The sequence below is a fragment of the Rana temporaria genome, chromosome 5 (assembly GCF_905171775.1).
Source record: "Rana temporaria chromosome 5, aRanTem1.1, whole genome shotgun sequence".
NCBI lineage: Eukaryota > Metazoa > Chordata > Amphibia > Anura > Ranidae > Rana > Rana temporaria.
Window position 1 is genome coordinate 346595324 of NC_053493.1, and position 27721 is coordinate 346623044.

The 27721-nt window shown below is 44.7% G+C and overlaps 1 protein-coding gene across 7 annotated transcripts in view; it reads right to left on the reverse strand.

Annotated features, from left to right (window-relative positions):
• Positions 1 to 27721, reverse strand: part of TPD52 (tumor protein D52) — a 265231-nt gene that overhangs the window by 134357 nt on the left and 103153 nt on the right. For 3 of the 7 annotated variants that reach the window (XM_040354489.1, XM_040354484.1, XM_040354482.1), the window contains exons 1-4: positions 23383 to 23512; positions 11414 to 11520; positions 8602 to 8750; positions 3698 to 3799 (exon numbers count right to left, since the gene is read on the reverse strand). In XM_040354489.1, the coding sequence (XP_040210423.1) occupies positions 3698 to 3799; positions 8602 to 8750; positions 11414 to 11520; positions 23383 to 23497 (473 nt within the window). In that variant the 5' untranslated portion in view covers positions 23498 to 23512. Of the gene's footprint in view, positions 1 to 3697; positions 3800 to 8601; positions 8751 to 11413; positions 11521 to 16603; positions 17353 to 23382; positions 23513 to 27721 lie in introns of those variants that run through there. The other 4 variants (XM_040354487.1, XM_040354488.1, XM_040354485.1 and 1 more) reach the window with 3 other exon arrangements.

The following is a 27721-nucleotide window of genomic DNA, read 5'->3' on the forward strand; positions in this document are numbered from 1 at the left end:
AAAGCTAAAGAACATTGGGCCAGATTCACATAGAACTGCGGCGGCGTAACGTATCGTAGATACGTTACACCGCCGCAAGTTTTCATCGCAAGTGCCTGATTCACAAAGCACTTGCGATGAAAACTACGCCGGCGGCCTCCGGCGTAAGGCGGGCCAATTCAAATGGGCGTGTGCCATTTAAATTAGGCGCGCTCCCGCGCCGGACCTACTGCGCATGCTCCGTTTCCTAACTCCCGCCGTGCTTTGCGCCCCGTGACGTCATTTTTTGAACGGCGACGCGCGTAGCGTACTTCCGTATTCCCGGACGTGTTACGCAAACGACGTTAGATTTAAAATTTCGACGCGGGAACGACGGCCATACTTTAGACAGCAATACGATTGCTGACTAAAGTTAGGGCACCCAAAACGACGACTAACTTTGCGACGGGAAACTAGACTAGCGGCGACGTAGCGAACGCGAAAACCCGTCGTGGATCCGCCGTAACTGCTAATTTGCATACCCGACGCTGGTTTACGACGCGAACTCCACCCAGCGGCGGCCGTGGTATTGCATCCTAAGATCCGACAGTGTAAAACAATTACACCTGTCGGATCTTATGGATATCTATGCGTAACTGATTCTATGAATCAGTCGCATAGATAGAAACAGAGATACGACAGCGTATCAGGAGAAACGCCGTTGTATCTCTTTGGTGAATCTGGCCCATTGGTCCAAATGAAAATGTCAGTGTGTTAGTAGCTTAGTTTAAGGACAGATTTTTTTTCTATCAAATATAAAGTGCATTCAAACACAAAAGGTTTTATTCGTAGTATGGAAATCTAACTGCAACGAAAACCTCATTTCACCCATTTGGTAGGGGATACATGCACAACAATAATATACAACAAAAACACTAATAAACATAATAGCATGACCTGCAATAAGACACTAAAGTAAATTGTACCTGTAATAAATAAATTAAACTCTGGAAAAATTTTAATCATAGATAGAATATTGATGATTCATTTAGTCTGCCCGTTCATTTTACTAATTTATTAAAGCAGAACTTTACTCCACAAATAAACTGAGGGTCCATGACTTCACCCCCTCTGCAATAATGATAGCCAGTGCATTCTTTTTTTAGGGGGGCTATTTCTGTGTTTTTTTTTGTTGTTTTTTTCATGTGGACTCTCATCACATATATCAGGAGGGCACATGTGCCCATTCACAAAGCAGCCAGCAAGGCAGAGCTGTGGGCATCAATGCTTCAGTGGGGCTGCTTGAACCCAGAAGATGCATCTGGTTGAAGAGGACCCTAAACGGTGGAGCTAGACTGAGGTTTTGACACCTGAACAGCAGATTGCTGCAGGACAACGCTGTATCCACTGAGAAGGCGAGTATGATTTTTTAGAGAGCCTTGCTTAAGACGTAAGGTGGGAACCGAGGGGGGGGGGGGGGGTTGGAGTGAAGTTCCTCTTTGATATTTAGGTTTATATCTGTGTTTTACCCAAATTTGTTTAACCAGTTGTGACTTTGTTCTTGCTACTCGTCTACAAAATGTTCAGACGCTTAAAGCCGAGCTCCACCCAAAAGGGGAAGTTCCGCTTGTTTGCCCATTTTTGGGGGAGGGGGAGCGGGTACATGGCAATCTGAGACAGAATTTTGGCCCCTTTCTCCGCAGTATCCTGGGACACATCTCCTGGGAGACTGCGGGACGACCCACAAGGCACAACCCGGAAACAGGCTGTCAAGCTGCAAGGCGTTAATTCACTTCCTGTTTCCTTTACTTGTTATGCCGGCGCCTGCACCCAAAGCCGTTTGAAAAATCAGTTCAGGTGATGAAATTGATGGATCCCTGGACAGGTAAGTGTCCATATATTAAAAGTCAGCAGCTACAGTATTTGTAGCTGCTGACTTAAAATTTTTTGGGGGGAGCCTGGAACTCCTTTTTTTATTGAGACATAAAATATAGCAACATTATTGTTACATTTAATTTCCTTTATTTCAAATATATAAAACAAAGGATCTGCATATTTTTGCTAATCAAATTGGCGGCCATTGTAAGACAAAACGAATGCAACCACCTGAGGACTGGTAAGCTGTATTATGTAATATTTTCGGTTTTGAGTTAAAGTAGAACTATAGGCAAAACATTTTTTTCTATTTTCGATGCGGAAGGGAGGGGTATAACCCCTGTCAGATTTTTTTTTTGCCATCTGTGTCCCATTGCAAAGATTTCTCTTAATTTCCTGTCCCATAGCCTAAAAGGAAGTGAGAGGAAATCTCTGCAAATAAGGGGAATCACTTGGGGACCTCCAGGTTACCAGAACTAGTGTCCCCATTGGAAGATTTCCCCTCTATTACATTTCTGGGGACAGCAATAAAAACTGACAAGCATTCTAATCCCTCTCCACTCTATCAAAAACTAAAAAAAAAAAAAAAGTTTTGCCTTTAGTTAGACTTTTTAACATAAAAGAGACACATTTGTGTGGTAATAGGCTATTTCTTCCCTAAAGAAAGATGATTTTGAGATGAGTAAGACGAGGCATGTTACACAGCATGTATCAAAACCTTCCAATTCATATTTTTGTGAAGCAGTATTGGTTATGTATTGGAGACATAGTACAGTATTAGGAGTAGAAGAAAATGTGTTGATTGCAGTGGATTTTACTTTTTTTTTGCAAAAGCAAAATAGTCCATGCTGTCAGGGATTTTCAAAGGTGTGTCAGGGTAATTTTAAAGAACTTCTCCATTGATTTGCAGGTCCCTCTTCTGTGCTCCTGGCCCCTCCCTCCTGTTGAGTTCCTCCACAGCAAGCAGCTTTCTATGGGGGCACCCAAGCCGAGGCACAGCTCCCTGTCCATTCAGACACTGCGCCACTGCTGTGCATTAGCCAATTAGGAGGGAGAGTCTCGGATTGCTGAGACACTCAAGGACATTTGTGGACAAAGATGAGGCTTGGGTAAGTATTAGGTAGCTGCTGCACACAGAAGGCTTTTTATCTTAATGCATAAAATGCATTAAGATAAAAAATCTTCTGACTTTACAAACTCTTTAATTTGGAAGGATTTCCTCACATTTCCTGTTTGGCTATGGGACAAAAAAAATTCTGACAGGGGTTATAACCCTTCCTTATTTCCTTCCTTAGGCCCAATTCACACGAGGCGGACTCCGTCGCAACGGAGTACGCCTGCTCCCGCAAGCTCAGCGGGAGATCAGTCCGCAGATCTCCGCTAAACCGACGGATGACAAGCTCCTCTCTGCTCACTGAGCGGGGAGGGGCTTGTCGGGCACCGCTGTCTCCTATGGAGCGATCTGATGAAAACGGACAAAATGTCCGTTTTCATCAGATCTTACCCGATCCGATATGGACGGATGGGGACGTGCCCCCATACGTCTGTTTTTAGCGGATCGGATGTCAGCAGACATGTCTCCGCTGACATCCGACGCTCCATAGGGATGCATGGAGCGGCCGTTCAGATCCGCCGTCAAAACTGACAGGCGGACCCGAACGGTCCGTCCGTGTAAATGAGGCCTTAAATTTAAAAAAGGTTTTGCTTATAGTTCCACTTTAAGGCGCAGAGGCCTGTAAAAGACTGGACAGCTCCTCTCTGTGGGGGAAGTTTACACTTGCAAGATGTGTCCAAAATACCTACATGTTGTAATAATATGAATGTAATTACAGCATTCCGGTATCTGACCTGATGTCATACTTACTTTACATCTTCCAATTTTTTCGTAATGACAGAGCCAACTGTGGAGATGGCTGCTGAGGCTCTCTGTCCAGCATGGGAAAGGGTCTCCGAGGTTTTTCTGTACCTGAAAACAAGAAAAATACTGAAATAAGTAACGGACACATGACTGTATGGGTTTAGGTAGGTAGGGTTTGTGTGGTGCTCCATTTTTTGGGGGTGGCAGAAAAAAAACCTCTGCCAGGTCGGCGCTTACCCCATCCAGGACGCTGCTTCCCCAGCTTTTCCTCCTGGCCAATCAGGTCCTAAGCCCCTCTTCCTGTCCTGATTGGCCAGGAGGAGAATCAGGAAAACAATAGCGAATATTGATTCGCTAATGTCACAAGCGGGTGGGCTCGGTGCACAGAGCTCTGTGCCCTGAGCCCAACCTTTTTAAAGCCAATTAGAGCCTCAGTGCTTAAAAAAGAAAAAAAAAACGTGTAGAAATCTAGGCGTCCGATAAATAGAGGGTGACGCATTAAGATTAGGGAGGCAGCGCCGCCTATGTATCGGCTGCCGCTGGGGCAGTGTAATCAAAGCTTGTAATAGTGACACAACACATAATTCTAGCATTATAATATATCATGGTTTAACATTTCTCAAGTATTTCCTGAATATACACACAATCATGGGATTTTGAGTGCGTTCACCTAAAACACTAATGTGAATGCAGGCTCCCTTTTGTCTGATTTTCCTGATCCTCATATTTGTTGTAGCTTAGTGATTTAGAAAGCACAGAGGCCAGCGGGTCAGCATTACAGCCAAACAGAACATCAATATCTGTGAGATTTGATTTCCTAAAAAAATATTTGTGACAGATCCCGAGCTTGCCCTAACCATGTCCCATACATCGTTCATATCACGTGGCTAGACCAAATCCTCCAAATAATCTGCAAGTGGATATGCTGCAAGTGGAATAAGCCACCATCTGTCTAATAATTTAAGGAAGATGGTGCTGATGCAAGAGTCTTCCTTCACAGACCATTTATTCTTCGGAACCGTGTAAATATCTATAGCCACAACAAATGTATGGAGTACTGTAGAAACAAAATGCATTAAAAAAGGAAACCACAACAACATTTGCTATCATTGTGTGACCTTCACTGGAAGTCAACACTCATTTTTATTCGGATACTCGGATTCTGATTACTATATGCTGCTAGATAAATAAGTTCCTATATACCGACATCAATATTTATAAACCAGAATAAATCTGGAATAATTCTGAAGATAATCATTTTTAACCCTCCCGACTAATAACAATGTCACAGACACTAGGCTTAGACAACTGCAACCAACCCTCCAAAAGGTTGGCAAACCTTATGTTTAGGGTGTGCATAGGCCCCATCTGTCCCGTGCGCACACCTATGCACTTTGCAGTTGTGGTACTCGGTTACTTGGGGAGCCACAGTCCTGTCTGAATAATGTGTCTGGGTTTCAGGAGGTCTAAAATCCGGCACGTGATTTAAAACCCAGACTGTCTGAGTAAATCCCGGATGAGTGGCAACCCTAGTCCCAGCAAGGAGCACACATGCAAGGGTGGCTCTAGAGGACCTTGCAAGGGAATGAAGACACCATAACTCTGGGTTTACATATTTAGCCAGAAGCAGTGTCCTGCTTTATGGCAATAAGAAATACATCAGTTGCAATAAGCATGTTGTGGCTATTAATTATCACCTACCATGAATTGCAAGCAGCACTCCCTGCTGGAGATATGACTCTGCTCCTTGTATTTCTCAGACCTACAGAACTACAGCAGATCCATTCAAAGTCTTCCTGAGTCTGCAGGCACCTTCAGCTTCTAACTATAGAACCGGAGACTCAAGCTGTCCATTCCCTGTTCAAATTTCAACCACCTCCAGGTGAAGTAGCTTAAGGCTGGGTTCACACTACTACACTACTTTCATCCTACTTTGCTCTGCTACATCGGTCCTACATTTATCCTACATTGGTCCTACATCCATCCTACTTTCATGAACAGGATACTACTTTGGTCCGACTTCAATGATATTCAATGGGCCTGAAGTAGGATCAATGTAGGACCAAAAGTAGTACAGGGAGCATTTTCAAAGTCGGACCGACTTGTGTAGGACGCTACAAGACGCTCTCATAGGGAAACATTGAACACAGAGCAAAGTAGGATGAAAGTAGTGTAGTAGTGTGAACCCAGCCTAATGGGTGATGCTGTTGGCCTCTCCCACCCAACATCCTACAACTGAAAATTTTCAGGCTAAATTAAATATCTCTATCAGTGTATGGCCAGCTTTAGCCTATGCAAACTGCAGTTCTGTTCAGACTAAAGCCTCATACACACGATCGTATTTTCTGCGGACAAATAGTAGGACTTTTGTCCGAAGGGCGTTGGCTGTGAACTTGTATTGCTTACAAACGGCAAAGAATTATCGGCCAACAAACACGAAACTACGTGTTTTTGCAGCTCTTTAGCGCCACCCTTTGGGCAACTTCTGCTAATGTTGTGTTATGGTTAGCAATGCTTCTGAGCAACACACATTTGTTGTCGGAAAATTTTAAAGCATGCTATCCCACATTTGTTGGCGGGAAATCCAACAACAATAGTAAGATCCGACAAATGGTCGGATTTTCCAACAACACCCTGCCATCACACAATTCCCGTCGGAAAATCCGATCATGTGTACGGGCCTTTGCAACTGCACCGTGCAAAACACCCTATTTACAGACTCACAGGAGGTCTTCTCCTCTCCTCCTGGCTGATGCCCACAGCCCCCCCTCCCCAGCACACGGAGCTGGCTGATGCCAGCATGACAGCGGCTCCCCCCTATCGCTCTCCTCCCGCCCGATGCCCGCGGTCCCTCCCTCCTCAGTGCACGAAGCGAGTCGACGCCAGCAGGACACCGGCTCCCCCCTCCTCCGCTCTCTTCCCGCCCGCAGCCCCCCCCCCCTCTGGGATCCTAGAGCATAAAAGAAGAGCCCAAGCAGACCATGCGACACCCAGGGGAGCTGCAACAAAGGTATTTCCCACAAAACAATCACAAAGGGAGACACACTGCACCGCACACCGGCACAATTCCTACAAAACGAATTACATAATTCTATGAGGATGGATTTTAAAATGTTTTTTTTATGACAAAATACTGACTCCTGACCTGACGGGGAGGGGGAGAAGACACAGGAGATTGATAAATGGCACAGCAGAAGCACGATGCAATCTAGCATGCTTTAAAGGAAAATGATTTTTTTTTTTTTTTTTTTTTTTAGCATTGCAACCACTTTAAAATCATTGTACATACCGTAAATAAATAAGACATCCCCCGAAAATAAGCCCTAGTGTGTTTTTGGTTGCCAACATTAATATAAGACCCGGGCTTATTTTCGGTATGGCCAGCTTAAGCAAATTCAGCATGGTTATTAAACATGAGTTATAATTCATCAAATTTACAAACTTCCCGTACAGGCATTCAGTATTAAGTTCTATCAAATCCCTTCAAAATTGAATACTTTCACTGCTTTGTAAATAATCCATTTACTGATTTTAGTTCATAAAATGTTTACTCACAACAAATAAAAAAAATAATTATAATTTTCCCAATTTAACTGGATGTTTTTCATTCTAGGAAAGATGGTTCCTTCTGGATGAAATGTGATGGCAGATTGGTTAAACAATAATTGTTTTGTGATGATACCAGGTTTTCATTGAGGTTTCCTCTATATTTGTATGGTTAGCATTACAATGTAAAAACATATTTTACATCAATGACATTCTGAAGTTCCAGTGGTTCTGCTAATACTTTCTACATACATTATATTACCAAAAGTATTGTGACACCTGCCTTTATATGCACATGAACTTTAATAGCATCCCAGTCTTGGTCTGTAGGGTTCAATATTGAGTTTGTCCACCCTTTGCAGCTATAACAGCTTCAACTCTTCTGGGAAGGCTGTCCATCATCAGGTTTAGGAGTGTGTCTATGGGAATGTTTGACCATTCTTCCAGAAGCACATTTGTGAGGTTAGGCACCGATATGGAGAAGGCCTGGCTCGCAGTCTCCGCTCTAATTCACCCTAAAGGTGTTCTATCGGGTTGAGGTCAGGACTCTATGCAGGCCAGTCAAATTCCTCCACGTCTTTATGGACCTTGCTTTGTGCACTGGACCAAATCATTTGGTGGAGGGGGGATTATGGTGTGAGATTGTTTTTCAGGGGTTGGGCTTGGCCCCTTAAGGCATCCACATACCAAGACATTTTGGACCATTCATGCTCACAACTTTGTGAGAACAGTTTGGGGATGTCACCTTCCTGTTCCAACATGACTGCACACCAGTGTACAAAGCAAGGTCCATAAAGACATGGATGAGAGTTTGGGGTGGAGGAACTTGACTGCCTGCACAGAGTCCTGACCTCAACCCAATAGAACACCTTTGGGATGAATTAGAGCAGAGACTGCGAGCCAGGCCTTCTCATCTACATCAGTGCCTGGCCTCACAAATGCGGGTCTGGGAGAATGTTCAACCATTCTCATAGAAACACTCCTAAACCTTGTGGACAGCCTTCCCAGAAGAGTTGAAGCTGTTATAGCTGCAAAGGGTGGGCCAACTCAATATTGAACCCTACGGACTAATGCTGGGATGCCATAAAGTTCATGTGCGTGTAACGCCAATACTTTTGGTAATATAGTGTATGTCCATCTATATGACCTTGTTTTATGTTACATCCATACTGTATTTAAAGCATGGTCAGTTTGCTGTTGTGCCCAACTCCCTTTACCCTTACACAATCTGGGAGTGCTTAACCCTGCCTGTTCTGCCACATCATTCATTCATATATGTGTAAAGGCAGGCATCCCAATACTTTTGGTAATATAGTGTAGTGTGGACAGCAGCCGGCGCACTGCGTAGAAAGAACTGAACTTACACATTGGTGGCGGCAACATCTTGTAGGCCTTTGGAAATGTTTTGCTTCAGTTCAGTCAGAGGAGTTACTCCAAGCTTTCTTTTTATTTCTGCTAAACGCCTCTCCTTTGCAGCTAGTACTTGATTGAGTGTTTGTATTTCTTCTTCTACCTGAAAGGTAATGAAATGTTATGTTGCAAAGATGGCTATTTACTGTAAAAGGTACATTTTGTGTGCAAATATCCAATGTGCTTAAAGCTACACTGTGGGGATGAAAAATCTTTACTCTTAAAGGAGTTGTAAATGAATTATTTTTTCACCTTAATACAATCTATGCATTAAGGTGAAAAAACATCTGGTGTTGCCGCCCCCCCCCCCCCCCCCCCCGAGCCTCCGTTTTACTTACCTGACCCGTCTAAAGTCCCGCGCGGGCCCAATATCCTCTTCGCCGCTCAGCCTGGCCGCTGATTGGCTAGAGCGGATGGATTGAGAGCAGCGCAGCCATTGGCTGGCGCTGCTGTCAATCACATCCAGTCACGTGGCGCGCCGAGGGGCGGGGCCGAGTGATACAGTGAGCGGCTATGGCCGCTCGCTGTATCACAGGAGTGCGCCCGCAATTACTGACCACCATGCGAGCTCTCGCACGACTGTGGTGAGTAATTGCGGGGAGGACAGAGACAGCCGCCGAGGGACCCCAGAATATGTGGATCGGGGCCACTCTGTGCAAAACAAACTGCACAGTGGAGGTAAGTATGACATGTTTGTTATTTAAAAGGAAAAATAAATTCCTTTAGTGACCCTAAATGCATTCTTTATTGTGGAAATGACAGTTGCAGTTTGGGAGTTAACCACAGGGGGCGCTGAAGGGGTTATGTTTCACCTAGTGTGTGTTTACAACTGTAGGGGTGTGTGGCTGTAGGAGTGACGTCATGGATTGTGTCTCCCTATAAAGGGGATGACACGATCGATGCAGCCGCCACAGTGAAGCACGGGGAAGCCGTGTTTACACGCGGCTCTCCCCGTTCTTCAGTTCCGGAGACCGATCGCGGGACCCCAGCTTCGGACCGGGTCGCGGGCGTGCGCCCGCTAGGTAGATTAAAGGACGTGCCGGTACGTCCATCTGCCCAGCCGTGACATTCTGCCGACGTATATCGTCGTGCGGCGGTCGTTAAGTGGTTAAGCTAGCCATAGATGAAGATTCTTAGAACAAAAGTCTACGGAAAATTCATACAAAAACTCCCAGAACATTCGAATTTCGTTAGAAAGATTTTGCTTTTAACCTTTAAGTTTGCAGTTAGAAATTCATTCATTCGAGAAAATGTTTCCATACTGCTCCTTTGAATTTTCTCACCACTGTAGTTCAAAACAAACATCAATTTGACACACTAATAATTAGAGAAATTAACAAACTTTCTTAGAACATTCTTTTCCTAAGAATTTTTGTCAGAAATTCTACTCATCTATGGCCAGGTTTAGAGTAAGGATAATGAATGAAGTGATATACAGTGGAACGAGTAACGTGGTTAAAGAGCATTTTAAAAGACGAGCAACTTTAAAAAAAAAATAAAATCTGACTCGGTTTGCAAATGTTGTCTTGCAAAACGAGCATAATTCAAGCTAATGGGATGTGCAGTACCGCACTTGGCCTGAGGTGCGGGGGCACCTGAGCCGAGCAGAGCCGACTGGAGCCGTTTGGAAATACTCCGTTCCTGGGTATTTCCGAGGTCAGCCGAGCTGTCCCGGGCCTTTCCGAGGCTCTCCAGGTGCCCCCTCACATCTGGCCATATGCGGTATTGCATGCCATTGAAGTCAATGCGGAACTAATTATTTTAGTTTCCATTGACCTCTATGGGGAAACTCGCTTCGATATGCGAGTGCTTTGGATTACGAAAATTCCTCCCAGTGACACCAACAATGGGGCACAATTCCTCCCAATGAAACCAACTATAAGGCCCAATGACATCAACAATGGGGCACAGTTCCTCCCACTTACACCAATAATGGGACTTAATTACTCTCACTGACACCAACAATAGGGCATTATTTTTTCCCACTGATGTCGGGACCTTTTCTACTCCCACTGGTCCCAGTCCGGCTCTCCTAAAGTCTAAAGGACTGTAAACTGGCCCTTTGTTTAGAAAGTTTGGAGGCCCCTGCCCATGGGAAAAAAAAGTAGTTAACCCTTGCAGTGGGGAGGGGGACCCACTGAAATGGTAAAGATTTTTCATCCCCGGAGTTCAGCTTTAAAGACGAGCTCCAGTCAAACAGCTAAATACTCAGCTCCAGTAGTGTATTTAGGTTTTGTGCTGCCCTAGGCCTGACTTAACTCGTGCACCCCCTAATTTAAATATGATCCACCCCTTCCTGTCAAGGCCACACCCATTTCTATTTAAGACTTGCCCTGAAATTTTCGATTGGGTACACTAGTTCTGAGGGCCTGGGGGAGGGGAGGCAATGAATTGTGCAATGGTGCAGCAGAATAGCACAATGAGGAAGGTTTGTGGTCCAGGATGATAGTCCAGTCAAAATCAGAAGCAGCGCCACCCCCCCCCCCCTCACAGTTGTGGAATGCTGGCCGCCTGCATACCGGAAGCAGTGCAGCCACTTTATGGGGGCGCTAGACTAATTTGCCTCTCAGCTCAGTCCGCCCCATAGGAATGGCGCTACAGTGTACCTCAACCTGGCGGGGACTTTTTTCGTGCTGCCCTCTTCAAAGTGCTGCCCTAGGCCTGGGCCTAGGCCAGGATACAGCGCCGCTCAGCTCCATTGCTTATACCAGAATTGAACAGATTTAATATTACAATAACAAAATGAAACCCATCCTCAATGGTTACCTTTTCCAGCTCTCGTCTGAGGATTTCCTGCTCTTCATCTGATAGCGTGTCCTTTAATGTCGCAGCTGCATCTTCCCCTTCTGGTACACTTTCAGGTTTCAACAAATCTATATGCAGGATAACAAATACAACTTCTGTCAGTTTGTAGGCTTTTTTAATGATTTTTTTTATTTTTATTTTTTATGTCAACACGATTGAGAGGTTTGTAATATATAGGAATATACTTATTACTTTGTGGCAAACTGTGGGAACAAATTACCATTTACAGACCATGACAGATTAGAAATATTGGTCTTCAAAGCTGGATGCTAAACCATTGTAGTTTGGAAGAAAGCTGACCAATCTGCCCACAGAAGAAGCATTCAGCAACTCTGCGACTTTGGATGGGTCAGTATTCCAGGATACAAGCAATGAGGAGCAAATATTAAACTGGCCATACACTAGTAAAATTTATTTAGAAACATTTCGATTTTCTAATTCTTTGAGCCGGTTCACACTGGGGATCTGACTTCAATTTGCCCCAAGTCGCGCGGTCGAGAAAATTAATGCAAGTGAATGGGAGCCGTCTTAATGTAAACTCCGACTTCAGAAAAGGTTCCTGTACTACTTCAATCCGACTTCTAGGCAACTTGTACCCATTGATTTCAATGGAAGTTCCCTTAGAAGTCGGATCACTGTCTTAACTGAAGCAACAATACAGGAAGATAACATACATTTCTCAGGCAAACCCCTCCCCCCCTCCCACAGAGCTGATTGTTGTTTGATTGGCACTGGAAAGCCTCCTGTCCTGGAAGCAACTTGAAGTTGCCTTGTAAGTTGCCTGATGATTCATACTCAAGTCGTGTCCAAGTTGCCTCCCAAAGTCGTGCTAGAAGTCGTGTTGCCCCTGTGTGAATGGGCTCTTAGGGTTCAAATCAGCGTTTGTTTTCGACCACAGTGACAACAAAATCTGAATGAGCAGGGTGGAAAATGTTTCTAAAACAAATACATTTCCAACAGTTTATGTGGTTTTCAATCTACTAGTGTATAGTCAACTTTAGTAAATCTGCTTTGCTGGAGATAAGGCATAAGAGGCATAAGAGTTGAGTAAGTGAGTAACTTGTATAGCGCAACAAATGCGAACTTAATCGCCTCAAGGCGCTTTCCATCCGGAACCGGTCCTTCAGAAGAGGTGGGTCTTTAGTTTTTTCCTAAAGGCCTGATGGTTTTCCTCCAAGCGGATGGTGGTGGGTAGAGCATTCCAGAGCCGGGTCCTTGGACCGAAAATCTACGTTCTCCCTTCGATTCGTAGCGGAATTTGGAGAAGGTTTTGGTTGGTTGACCCGAGAACGCGCTTGGTGACGTAGGGTTTTATTTTCTCGCTTAAGTATTGGGGAGCGTTCCCCTGTATACATTTGTGGGAGAGGCAGAGTGTCTTGAATGTCACCCGATCCTGTATGGACAGCCAGTGGAGGGATCTCAAGACCGGGGAGACTGATTCCCACGGCTTTTTACCGGTTACCAGTCTGGCTGCCGTGTTTTGGACGACTTGTAGACGTGAAATCTGGTATTTTGGTAATCCTAAATAGAGGGAATTTGCGTAGTCGAGTCGTGAGTTGATGATCGTTCCCACCACTACTGCCGTGTCCTCTTCCGGGATGAAGGGGATGAGTCTACGTAGCATGCGGAGCAGATGATGAGAACCGCTGACGACTGATCCTATTTGTGCATCCATCGTCATGTCTGAGTCAAAGATGACTCCGAGACTTTTGGCTTTATTGCTTGGCGCGATGCTTTGTCCGAGGATGGTGGGTGGTGTCCCTGTGGTCCGATGGGGGTTTACTTAGACAGGCATATTGCAATCCAACTAGTGTTTACTAATCCGGTAAAAGGATCCACGTTAACCCCTTACTGGTTCACTTGAGAAGCCAAAGTTGATTGGTTACCCAGTGACCAAATGGTGACACCTGATGAACACAAGGTTGGTTTGTCCCAATCCAGTGTAAACACCAGTTTGAACTGATCCAATCTCAAAAGGCTAAAAAGTGTTAGGATGGAATTTAGTTGCTGCAATTTACCGCTTATTCCTCATGACTGTCCTCTGCTTTGCTTTACTCATTAAGTCCTAGAACTCCGTTATCCTTAAATCATTATCAGATGACTGGCTGTACATGAGCAGAGCATGACCTAGTACCTGATCTGACACTTCCGAGTCTGGGGCGTACACGTGCGCCGCTGGTGCCCTGCTGTGATCACACACACACACACTGGTAGCCCAGCAACGGGTACTGTGGACTCGATGTCCGGGAGCACCCGCCAACTGTACAGTACACAGGCAGATTGGTGATCTGCCTATGTAAACAAGGACGATTGCCGTTCTGTCAGTAGGGAAGGCGTGGATCCTGTGTTCCTGCAAAGCACGGTCCTATGCCTTCCCATAGTAAAAGCACCTCCACCATAGTGAGAAAGCACAGGTTAGGCACACAGTTAACCCTTTGATCACCGCTGATGTTAACCCCTTCCCAGCCAGTGTCATTAGTAAAGTGATGGTGCATATTTTTTAGCACCGATTACTGTATTGGTGTCACTGGTCCCCAAAAAGTCTCAGTTAGTGTCCGATGTGTCCGCCACAATATCGCAGTCCCGCTATTAGTCTCTGATTGCCGCCATTACTAGTTATAAATAAATAAAAATATCCCATAGTTTATAGATGCTATAACTTTTGTGCAATCAATATAAGCTTTTTGGGATTTTATTTACCAAAACTATGCACCAGAATACATATTGGCCTAAATTGATGAAGAAGTTCTTTTTTTTTTTTTTCATTTTTGTATTGGGTGTGTTTTATAGCAGAAAGTAAAAAATATTGTTTTTTTTTATTCAAAATTTTTACTTAGCGCAAAAAATAAAAACTGCAGAGGTAATCAAATAGCGCCAAAAGAAAGCTCCATTTGTGAGAAATAAAAAGGACCAATTGTATTTGGGTACATCGTCGCACGACCACGAAATTGTCACTTAAAATAATGCCGTGCCGTATCACAAAAAATAGCTTGGTCATGAAGGGGGGGGGGGGGTAACCTTTTGGGGGTCAAGTGGTTTAAACAAACATCCAAACGCAAGCTCTGTAAAAAAATGAATACAAAGTCTCCACAACAACAAAAAAATATTCAACTTATATACGTGAATAAAACATAAGCAACAATAAAATAATACAACAGATAAATCTAAATTTACAATGGATTCTTGAAAAAAAATCCATAAACCTGGGAGATGCCGGGGTGCCAAGCACAGGGTCTTTCTAGCTATAAACAAATGGAGTCGGCGGATAAATGGAAATCGGATTACCGCTTCTTATAGCCTTTCATGAATTATACAGCAAATATAAACTGCCGCAAGCAGGGATCATATAATGAATTCCTAGAGCTGACCCAGAACAGATTACGTCATTTAGTATAAACATAGTAGAAAGATTACACTGTACAATTACCTCAGGGACTGCAACTAATATTCCAGGAATGGTTTTCAGAAATGAAATGTACTCATAGCCAGCCAATGCAAGCTTCGGGGACCGAGAACCTGGCCAAAAACCAAAAGCCAATGATGTGTGGGCACACATGACAGGTCAGCACTTGTGGATTTTAATATTTCATTAGCGGGAAAATCATTTTAATCTTGCGTTTCATACAGGTGCCCTGTGATTGCTAATTATTCACCAGCAACTGTGGAGAGACTGTCATCTTTAAATGCTAATGAAATGACCCAGAGTAAAATGATGGTTTCATCTCAAATCATCGCTTGCAAGTCAGCAGCATTTAAATAAGAATGAAATATAGTCTTGCTCCGAAAGCAGGGGATGATTAACCCTTTCCTGGAAAATGCTGCTTCTTAGTTTATAAAGTTACAAAATACTAGTGGTACGGAAGTTTTTTTTTTATACACTCCTTAATGCGGATCTTCAACTCAACTGAACACCACAAACCAAAAACACTATTTAATACATTCTTAGTATTCAAACTAAACTCCCCCGTCCATCCAGGTCTTTACACTTTATTTTGTTGATAAATCACTTTAAAAAACACACCCCTAGCATTTCTGGCTGTGGCCATCTTAAAGCGGAACTCCACCCTAAAGTGGAACTTCCGCTCATCGGAACCCTCCCCCCCTCCGGTGTCACATTTGACACCTTTTAGGGGGAGGGGGGTGCAGATACCTGTCTAAAGACAGGTATTTGCACCCACTTCCGGCCACACAGTCTGCGGCTAGACTGCGGGCAGAACGTCAGATCTCCCCCTCCCCCTGTTGTGTTCTGGGAAACACTCGGCTCCCAGAACACAGCGGGAACCTGTCAGCATGGCGCAGCGCGGCTCGCGCATGCGCTGTAGGGATCCGGGCAGTGAAGCCGGAGAGCTTCACTTCCTGGTTCCCTCACTGAGGATGGCGGTGGAAGCAGCAGAGTGACTAGCGTTCGCTCGTCCTCTGCTGCGGACGGCGCTGGACTTCAGGACAGGTACGTGTGCGGATATTAAAAGTCAGCAACTGCAGTATTTGTAGCTGCTGGCTTTTAAGATTTTTTTTCACACTGAAAGCACCCGGGTGTCAGCAGCAAAATGCCGCTATTTTTAGCGGTGCTTTACCGTAGTTTTTGTAGCGCTCTTAGGATGCTAGCGGGGAGCTCTTAACCCCCGCTATCGGCCCAAAAAGGGTTAAAAGCGGTGCGGTGTATTCAAAACTAAAAAAAAAAAAGTGGCCTTTGGTTATACTTTTGTCAAAGGAGGTTGCTAAAATAGAGTAGCAGAGAGCAGCTCCTATTACAAAACAGCTCTGAGAGTCTCTGCCTATGATGAGAGGGGGTGTGTGCCTTTCCTCCAATCAGCAATGTTAACCATCTTGGCTGTATGCCCAGACATCACACTCTGTATTAACCAGGAAGAGAAAATCTAACACGATCTCAACTTTCTAAACAGTATATAAATGTGAACACAGCAGATATACATATAAAACCTATATAGGGAGATTTGGTTAATCTCTGTGTATCATCTGAGGCTGTTCACTTCACTGGGTGTATGGAGGGTTTACATCCATAACAAAATAAATGCACACAGTACAAACACCCAAGATCCATGCACACACACAGTGCAACACTCAAGATCCATGCACACAGTGCAACACTTGGAACCTTCATGGTAGTTCTACAAACAAATCACATTTTACCAGTGCTTAGCCGTGTGGGAGAATCCGGGGGGGTGTTGCTCAGGTGAGGTGACAGGAAGAGATAATTCCGATTGACCCCACTGTCAAAGTTGAACGGTGACTTGTACTCATCCTGTTGATCGTAGTCCCTGGAATCCATCATTGTTCTTCTAGAGGGTCATCGCAATTCAAGCACATCAAATCTTTCTTTTTTAGTTCCAGTCTCTTCGAGTCTCTTCGAGTCTCTTCACTGCATTTCTCTTCAACTTATACGGAAATACTTTTATCATTTCTTTTCCCCAGATCATTCAACAAGGCCACAATACATTCCTTCATTTGCCTGAAGATCCATCCCAACTCACATGACTGACGTTCCGAGCAGTTTAATGAGTTACTTCCCTGCTAAAATTGTACTAAGTGGACAACCCTAAGCTAAGCCTGGACAAATGCCGGAAAAAAAAAAACTCAATACAAAAAAAAATTAAAGAGGAAGGTTTGGATGATTATGATACAAAATTAAACTGCATCATCTCTGCGTTCTTTTCCATCGGAATGGCGTGACGGTTTAGAAAACATATACTGCGGACAATTACATTTTGTGAAAATATGAGCGGTTTCACATAGAAGCCCGGCAGCTTCTTAATCTTCTAGGGCACAAACAGATTACTGGCCAATATTGTTTGCTGCACACCATCTGTGCTCTAACGGTCATGAGCGAGGAGACTGCTTGCGGAGGCAATGTGGTAATGTAGACCCTTCACTTTACTTCTAATGTTGGTGAAAAGAGCTATAGATCTTTATATCTTTTGCTACAAGGACACATCCTGGATGCCCTACAGGAAAGTGCTTTTCAAATCAATCCATTACTTAATGTATCCTGGCCTTGCAAACCTCTGAGCCATGGGAATTATCTGTCTCCTAGACGAGGGCTCTGTACATAATGCTCGGCGGTGTTCGGTGACAGCCATTAGCTGGTGACCTGGTTTTCCAGGCCACTTGGAGGAGCTGCAGCACAGGACAAGTTGAACGTAAACAATTGTAATGTGGAACATATGGAAGCGATTGTGAGCACGTGCATGCACTCCACACTTTGACTCCATTTTAATAACCCTTCAGCGCCGTTATAAATACTATCATCACATTAACACGTTTTTATGCTTCCTAAATATATCACGTTCCTGCTGCATGCTGCTCTGAACTCCTCAAAGAGTTCCAACTCTAGTGAAAGGCAAGCCAAAGACGGCTGATATTTGGTGCAAAATATTTGATATTTAAATTTTTATTTCATTTTCTTCTTCCTCATATTACTAAAAGGTACAATATAATTTACAACTTATCCAGCTGTGTTTACATTTAAAAAGATAGTATAGTAGACTTTTAGCGTGCGCGTATTTTAACCTTTTTACAATTCTGACATTTCTCTTCTACACTTAAAAATCTTAATTTTTTTGCTAGAAAATTACTTAGAACCCTCCCAAACATTATATACACTGCTCAAAAAAATGTAAGAACACTTTGAAAACATATCAGATCTCAACGGGCAAAAATCTCATGCTGGATATTTATACGGATATGGACTGGGTAATGTGTTAGGAATGAAAGCATGGCACATCATTTGATGGAAATTATCCACCTACAGAGGGCTGAATTCAAAGACACCCCGAAAATTAAAGTGAAAAAATTATGCAGCAAGCTAGTCCATTTTGCTGAAATTTCATTGCAACAACTCAAAATGGTCCTCAGTAGTTTGTATGGCTACCAAGTGCTTGTATGCATGCCTGACAACATCAGGGCATTTTCCTAATGAGACGACGGATGGTGTCCTGGGGTATTTCCTCCCAGATCTGGACCAGAGCATCACTGATCTCCTAAACAGACTGAGGTGCAACCTGGCGCCACCGGGTGGACCGAAACATAATTGTCCCAGAGGTGTTCTTTTGGATTTAGGTCAGGTGAGTTTGGGGGCCATTCAATGGGATCAATTTCTTCATCCTCCAGGAACTGGCTGCATGCTCTCGTCACATGAGGCCGGGCATTGTCGTGCACCAGGAGGAACCCAGGACCCACTGCACCAGCGTAGGGTCTGACAATGGGTCCAAGGATTTCATCCTGTTCCTCCTTGCACAAAGGAGCAGATATCGGTCCTGCTGATGGGTTAAGGATCTTTTACGGCTCTGTCCAGCTCTCCTAGAGTAACTGCCTGTCTCCTGGTATCTCCTCCATGCTCTTGAGACTATGTTGGGAGACACGGCAAACCTTCTGACAATGACACGTATTGATGGGCCATCCTGGAGGAGTTGGACTTGCCTGTGCAACCTTTACAGGGTCCAAGTATCGCCTTGTGCTACCAGTAGTGACACTGACCCTAGCCAAATTCAAAACTAGTGAAAAACAGTCAGAAAAGATGAGTAGGGGAAAAAAAATGTCAGACACCTCCACCTGAAAAACCATTCCTGTTTTGGAGGTCGTCTCATTGTTGCCCATCTAGTGCACCTGTTGGTAATTTCAATTAACAGCAAAGCAGCTGAAACTGATTAACAACCCCCTCTGTATACACCCCTCCCCCTCTGCTACTTAACTGACCAGATCAATATCCCAGGAGTTCTGATTCAAAAGTATTCCTTTCATTTTTTTGACCAGTGTATTTTTTTTAGCAGAGAAAATAAAATGATGGGTGTTGCAACTTTTTATGTCACACAGTATTAGTGCAGCGCTTTTTTAAATGTAAATATTTGGAAAAAATATATGTTGATGAATTTAATGAACACAAAACACAATATAATACCACATTTTTGGTAAAATATAAAAGATGATGTCAAGCTGAGTAAATAGATACCTTTGATAAAGCACAATTTGTGTGTGAAAAAATTTTTTTTTTGTGAATTTACTTTAATGCAATAGTGCAGTGGTCTCCAAACTGTGGCTCGGGGGCCAGATGTGGCACTTTGCTTGTTTTTATCTGGCCCTTGAGGTACTATTTCAACCACTGATACAAATAATGGGGCATAATTCCTCCCAATGACACAAATGATGGAGCACAATTTCTCCCAATGATGGGGCACAATTTCTCTCAATGACACCAACAATGGGGCCCAATTATATCATTGATTGGACATAATTTCTTCCAATTACACCATTGATGGAACACAATTCCTTCCAATGGTATTTAAGAAGGGGTGCAATTCCTCCCACTAAGACTAATGATTGGGCACAATTCCTCCTACTGACACCAAAGATGGAGCATTGTTTTTTCCCACAGACACCAGGACCTTTTCTACTTCCAATGGCCACAGTCCGGCCCTCCTTAAAGTGGTTGTAAACCCACTTTTTTGACTTTTGCCTACAGGTAAGCCTATAATAAGGCTTACCTGTAGGTATAAAGAATATCTCCTAAACCTGTACGGTTTAGGAGATATTCCCCTCGCAATGCGCCACTGATTGCAGCGGCGCATGCGCAGGGGGGATCCTGGGCTGAAGGGCCGGCCCTGCCGACCCATGCCGGATTGAAATCTCCCGTGCACATGCGTGGGAGTGACGTCATCGCCGCTCCACCCAATCACAGCGATGGAGCGGCGATACCCGGAAGACACGCTCGGCTCTGCTCGGCGTGGACCAGGTAAGTTCTCTACCTCGTTCCGAGGTAAGTATTTCATAATGAGCTAATATGCGGTGCATACTAGCTCATTATGGCTTTTGCCTTGCAGGGTAAAAAAAAAATGTATATGCGGGTTTACAACTGCTTTAAGTCTGAGGGACAGTAGACTGGCCCTTTGTTTAGAAAGTTTGGAGACCCCTGCAATAGTGCGTCTTTTTTTTTTTTTTCACAAGAATTACTGCAGATAATTACTGCATTTATTGTATTTACCCCAAATTAGGTATTCAACTGTAGTAAGCTGACCCTATTTGTATCACATGTAACATTCTTTATAAAACACAAATGCAATAAGCTTTAATGAATTGACTCCTGCGTGTCTTCTGCAATAAATGGTTCTTATAGGATTGTTCATGTACAGTACTTATTGACCATGTATACATTGCGCATGTGCAGCTCAGGCCCGGATTCTCAGAGGACTTACGACGGCGTAGCGCCATGTACGCCGCCGTAAGTCCGAATCCGAGCCGTCGTATCTATGCGCCTGATTCTTAGAATCAATTACGCATAGATTTCTATTACATCCGACTGGCGTAAGTCTCTTACGCCGTCGGAGACTAACTGCATTTTTACGCTGGCCGCTAGGGGCGTGTAAGCTGATTTACGCGTCGAAATATGTAGATTAGCTAGATATGCGAATTCCCGAACGTACGCGCGGCCGACGCAGAAAAGATACGCCGTTTACGTTAGGCTTTACCCGGCTTAATGTTGCCCCTGCTATATGAGGCATAACTGCGGCGTACCAATGTTAAGTATGGCCGTCGTTCCCGCGTCGAAATTTGAAAAAGTTACGTCGTTTGCGCAAGTCGTCCGTGAATGGGGCTGGACGTCATTTACGTTCACGTCGAAACCAATGACGTCCTTGCGGCGTACTTTGGAGCAATGCACACTGGGAAATTCCACGGACGGCGCATGCGCCGTTAGGGGTAAAACGTCAATCACGTCGGGTCACAGTACATTTACATAAAACACGCCCCCCTGATCCAAATTTGAATTAGGCGGGCTTACGCCAGCCGATTTACGCTACGCCACCGCAACTTACAGAGCAAGTGCTTTGAGAATACAGCACTTGCCCGTCTAAGTTGCGGCGACGCAACGTAAATCGGATACGTTGCGCCGCCGCAGAGATACGCCGCTGGACGAGAATCTGGCCCTGTGTGTACAATTTTGGCATATGATGAGATGAAAGAACCTCTGCGCACTGCCAATCAAGATGGCAAAGATCCTAAACCCCGAAGAAGAGCGGGCAAACAAGCTTGCAGACATGGCTACACCGGAGACAAGTACATCTCCCTATATTGCCCTGCTTTGAGATATCCCATTTGTCATAAATGTGCAGTTGCACTTTAAATGTACAGTATAGTTATCATTTAACAGATATTGGTTGCTGACAAATGTGCGTATGTAATAATCAATGACTTTATTCCAGGATATTGAATTGTCCTGTGCAGAGGAAACACTATACCAACAATGAAGCAGTCGAACATTAACCCCAAACTGTTGGGCTGCCTTTGAAGTATAATGAGAGTTGAAGATTACATATTACTCTACTCTAAAATACATAGAAAACAGGTTGGTTTAATATTACTCATCCATTAGCTAGCTATAGCTGGGTCTATGAAATGCAACCTATTTAAAAATCCTATTACACTCAAACGGCAGTCCCAGGAAATGAGAAGCTGTAGAGGTCAATATGTTTCTGTACAATATGAGCCCTGCTACTTCTGGAAACACTCCATAATAATACACCAGTATTAGCGTGCCCATTTTGAGCACAGAAGGGATCAAGATAAAAATAAATAACAATAAAATGCACTTATAATGTGTGGAGCTTCATGCAGTTTGTGATATTAATAGTAAATGTGTTACGCCACCTTGAAGCGTGGGTGAGAGCCCAGCTGCCTATCTACTCCATCTCAACATACCAGCAAAAAGTGTCACTTACAAAATATTTACCCAAAGTGGAAATAAATGCTAAATTTTTCTTTTCATTTTGAATAGAGTAAGGGAGGGGTATAAGCCCTGCCAGTTTTTGTGCCATCTGTGTCCCATTGGTGAGATTTCACCTGACTTCCAGTCCCATAGCTAAAATGGAAATGAGAGAAAATCCCTCCAAAGTGAGAGAATCTCTGGTTCTCATCAGGGTCACCAGAAGTATTGTTTCCAATAGAAGACCTTTCTTCTATGACTGTTCTTGTAACCAACCACAAACCTGAAAGGGTTCTAATCCCTCTCTGCTCTATTCCCAAGCTGAAAAAAATAAGTTTTGCCTTTAGTACAACTTTAGTGCGGCTAAACAATGTATCCCCATCCTCTAGAAGCAACCAGTTACCCCCAGTATGACTCTGGTTTGCCAAAATCAACAACATCTCTTTATACAATAAAGGAAAAAAATCCCATCAAATTTGGTTTTCACGCATCGATTTCAATCTATTCTTTGATTACAAAAACATGCTGACTGCAAACTTGCTGTTCACGGTGTGTATATACACCACCTACATAGTGTTTCTCAACTCCAGTCCTCAAGGCGCCCCAACAGGTCATGTTTTCAGGATTTCCCTCAGATGAAACGGCTGTGGTAATTACTAAGGCAGTGAAACTGATCAAATCACCTGTGCAAAATAATGGAAAGCCTGAAAACATGACCTGTTGGGATGCCTTGAGGACTGGAGTTTAGAAGCACTGGACAGTGTTTCTCAACTCCAGACTTCAAGGCGCCTCAACAGGTCATGTTTTCAGGATTTCCATTATTTTGCACAGGTGATTTGATCAGTTTCACTGCCTTAGTAAGTACCACAGCTGTTTCATCTGAGGGAAATCCTAAAAACATGACCTGTTGGGGCACCTTGAGGACTGTAGTTGAGAAACACTGGCCTGTCCAACTGCCCCTGTGCTCAGTAACTCAAATAAAGGTAAAGATATAATCTCAGTGTGCAATCAGCATGTAGCACCATTGGGACAACAAAGCACATATATCTGGGATCGTCTGTCAGGGATCTGCCACCTAAGTGTTAATAGCGCTGACTGATTTCAGTGATTGGCAACAGGCTGCCTTATTTAACCCCCTCAGCAGCACCGTGTCTTTGCTGTCCGATCTGCAGCTTATCCTGAGACCTGATCCTGAACCTGCACCTGATATCATACTGACCTGGCTCTCTGACTCCGCTGCCATCTCCAGTCCTGACCTTTGGCTTCTTTGACCCTGTTCTGTTTACCTGTCTGCCAGATCCTCTGTTGCCGAATCCAGCCTGAACTCTGACCATTCCTTGCCTGCTGCTTTTGCCTGAACTGATCCTCCGTGTATGACCTGGCTTATTTGACTCCTCTCCTGCTGTCGTCTGCACTTGCGTGCGCCTGTTGCTCTCAGGCGCACCTGCATCCGGTGACCTGCATCCTGCTGACCAGCATCCACCTAACCAGTAACCAGCATCTGCTGACCTGCATCCGGTGACCTGCGTCCAGCTGACCAACATCCAGCTAACCAGTAACCAGCATCTGCTGACCTGCATCCGGTGACCTGCATCCTGCTGACCAACATCCAGCTAACCAGTAACCAGCATCTGCTGACCTGCATCCTGCTGACCAACATCCAGCTAACCAGTAACCAGCATCTGTTGACCTGCATCCGGTGACCTGCGTCCAGCTGACCAACATCCAGCTAACCAGTAACCAGCATCCGGTGACCTGCATCCTGCTGACCAACATCCAGCTAACCAGTAACCAGCATCTGCTGACCTGCATCCGGTGACCTGCATCCAGTGACCTGCGTCCAGCTGACCTGCACCTACAGCGCTCCAGCCTTTCTCATTGGCCCTCATCTCCAATCTCAGAGAACTCTGCAGTCACTCATACCTCACTGTGCTCCTACGGTCACGGTCTCAACCCCAGTGATCCCGGAACCAGGGCGGTACGAGAGGTCTCCCTCTGTACGTCAGGCTCATTTCCAAGGTATGTTTCACCATCCTGACAAATCCAGTTCAGTTGGCATCTTTGCTTTTATCTATCCATGGAGCAAAACTCCCAAGTTCACGGAAGGTTGATGGACATTTGTCCTTTTTCAACCTGGTTGAAGTATATCCAAGCTAAAATGTTTTCTTGTTCAGGATAAAGTTGTCAGGTTTTTATCGATATCTGCGTTCCATTTGTGATTTCCCTTTAATTCCTCTTTGAAAGCACAACAGTGAGCAGAAATCACCTCCTATGATTTGCCCGACCAAATTCACATCGGAATTCCTACGGAATTCCATCGGAGGAAAAGAGAACACGTTCTCTATGTAAACACTGATGGAATTACTCCGATGTGGCATACACACGGTTGGAATTTCCCCTGACTTCCTTTCTCACTGAGAACAATAAAATGTTGGATCTTCTGTTCAGCTGACATGATCCAGTTCGATCATGTGCACATTATACATGGCCAAGTTTACCATGTAAGATGACATTGTTGCCTGCCTTTAGATTGGTTGCTGGAAATCCCTTCCTCCTCTTGACCATCATTGCATGCCATTCTTGGCAAGACACAAATGCCACTTAGATCTTTTATGTCCTGCACAGGCTTTTGAAGTAAAAGAAAAAAATCCTCAATTATTCCAGCTTCCAGTGTGCTCAGCATTAACCATTTAAAGTGAATGTAAACCCATTAGACTATCCTTCTGAATATTTAATAACAGCCTAAGAAAAACTGTGCAAAGAGATACAGATATATCTAGATATTTATCTAGATATATATATATATATCTTACTCTGAACCAAATACCTTTCTTCTTAGAAGTTAGAATACATTGATCACGCGACTTATTGTTATTACTGTGTACCTCACTGTCCAATAATGGGGTGGAGATCACTTGGAGCTTGTAATGTGCCCTGCATACGTCACAACAGAACATTTGCTTCCTCATTCTCATGGCCACAAGGAGACAATTTGTGCGATTGCAGTCACCTGTTGGCATTTCTTTACAAAAAGTCAGGGCCTCTGTCACTTACAATGCTGGAGCCACCCTGCAGGAAGATGACAACTGGCATGTGGGGCAGCTTCAGACAAAAGGGGAAGTCAAATGCTCGCTCTACATAGACAACATGACTGTGTTCTGTGCTGACCAGCGCACCATCGACAAACTCATCCAGACCTGTGAGGGCTTAAGCAAAGCTTTGGGGGCAGAAGTCAACTGTGGGAAGTCAGAAGTCATGCTCTTTGGAAAGTAGTTCATGCCCTCCAGTGCGTCCATCCCATTTAGCTTCAAGACGGACTTCATCACAATTCTGGGAGTTTGGATTGGAGTTAAGGGCACAGCCCTGAAGTCTTAGGAAGAGAGACTGTCCAAGATGAATCAGAAGTTTGGACTATGGTGCCTCTGAGAATTTACCATTGAGGGAAAGATGCTGGTACTCTGCAGCGAGATTCTCCCTGTGTTGCAGTACCTCGGCCAGGCCTGGCCCCCTGGGTCAACACCAGGGGTTGACAATATCTGGGCGCCAGGTGGCAATTGCGTCAAGAAATTGTGACCTGGCGCCCGTGCCCGCCGGTAATTGAGGCCGCGGCTTTGCGGCCTACAAGGCCGCGAATCCGCGGCCTCAATTACCAGCCGCGATCGGGAGGTAGGGGCGCACAGAGGAACAGGATCCTGTGTCTCCGTGCGCCCCCACCGCGCGATCGCGGCGGGCCCGTGACGGCCGGTAATTGAGGCCGTGGCTTTGCGGCCTTGTGAAGTCCCAAGCTCTTCCCTCTGTGAGCTGGCGCCATCTGGTGGTGGTCGTTGGCATTACAAGTTAAACAGCAACTCCAATGTGTGTCATTTTTCACTAATTTTCACTGCCATCTCCTTCCCTCTAATTAGAAACCCCAAACATTATACATATTTTTTATTCTAACACCCTAGAGAATAAAATGGCGATCGTTGGAATACTTTCTGTCACGCTGTCACGATCGCTACCGTGCCAAACAGACAGCGAGGCGTGGTCGTCCCCCAGTTGGCTCTGGGTGGAATTGAACCCAGGGCCTCTCCGTTGCTGGTCCAGGTCTTTGCCTCTGAGCCACTGCTCAATGATATTCTTCTTGCTGTCCGTCGGAGCCTGGTTCTGAACTCGTGCTACTTTGGACCAATCAGTGGCCTGAGCGGCCTATTTAAGCCAGCCCCTTCCTCCTTGCAAATTGCTGGTTCGTTACAGCTTCTGGATTTACCTTGCTGCTGAAAACCTTGTTTGGATATCTTGTTTACCTGACCCTTGGCCTGCTTTTGGATTGTCGCTTTCTGTAACCCTTTGACCCCGGCTCGGACTTGGACTACCTGATCTCTTTATTCCCTGACCTTTGGCTTTGGACTTTGGATATTCTGCTTGCTTCAGCCCCTGACCCCGGCTCGTTCCTGGTATTATCTTCAACCTTGTTTCCCGTGGGCACCTTCTGTTTAGACTATTTCCTGTGTGCTTCTGAACAGCCTCCAGTGAGCTTCGGCTATCCAGTTCCCGGTCCACCTTGGATTCCCTCCTGCCACTGGACCCGGTGCCTCTTGGTGCGTCCTTCCCTCTGTCTCAAACTCCAGCGGGTGGATCGCATCGAGTCGCAAAGGTGAGCCGCCCTTGGCATCTCGGCCTCGGTAAGTAACATTCCTGACACACGCCGTATTTGCGCAGCGGTCTTACAAGCGCACTTTTTTGGGAAAAAATTACACTTTTTTTTTATTAAAAAATAAGACAACAGTAAAGTTATCCCAATTTTTTTTAATATTGTGAAAGATAATGTTACGCCAAGTAAATTGATACCCAACATGTCACTCTTCAAAATTGCATCCGCTCGTGGAATGCCGACAAACTTTTACCCTTTAAAATCTCCATAGGCAACGTTTAAAAAAATCTACAGGTTGCATGTTTTGAGTTACAGAGGAGGTCTAGGGCTAGAATTATTGCTCTCGCTCTAACGATCGTGGCAATACCTCACATGTGTGGTTTGAATACCGTTTACATATGCGAGCGCTACTCACGTATGTGTTCGCTTCTGCGCGCAAGCTCGTCGGGACAGGGCGCGTTTTCTGGCTCCTAACTTTTTTAGCTGGCTCCTAGATTCTAAGCAAATTTGTGAAACCCTGGTCAACACCTGCAAGGCCATCACCAGGACGGTGTTTTAATTGGAGGTTTTAAGATGGACAGAATGAAGTGGGCAGTTATGTTCAAGGAGCCCCTTAAAGGCAGTAAGAACGTGCCTGACATCAACTGAAGGTGTTCTTTGCTTGTAACTGCATCTACAGGACTTTGGTGGAAAGAACTTTGGACTCTGGTGCGGAAACTCCATGTCCCGTTTATTCCTCCTGCCTCTCTGGAAGTCCCTTGGATGGAACAAATGGGACAGTTCCATCCCTTATAACTGGAACACACCTTGGTATTACTTGGACACTTTTACATTTATCAAGGAGCAGGAACTAAATGGGGTCAAGCCCGACTTGTGGAAGCCAAATACTATCTACAATTTGATCAGGGCAAAGAACACTGTAGAG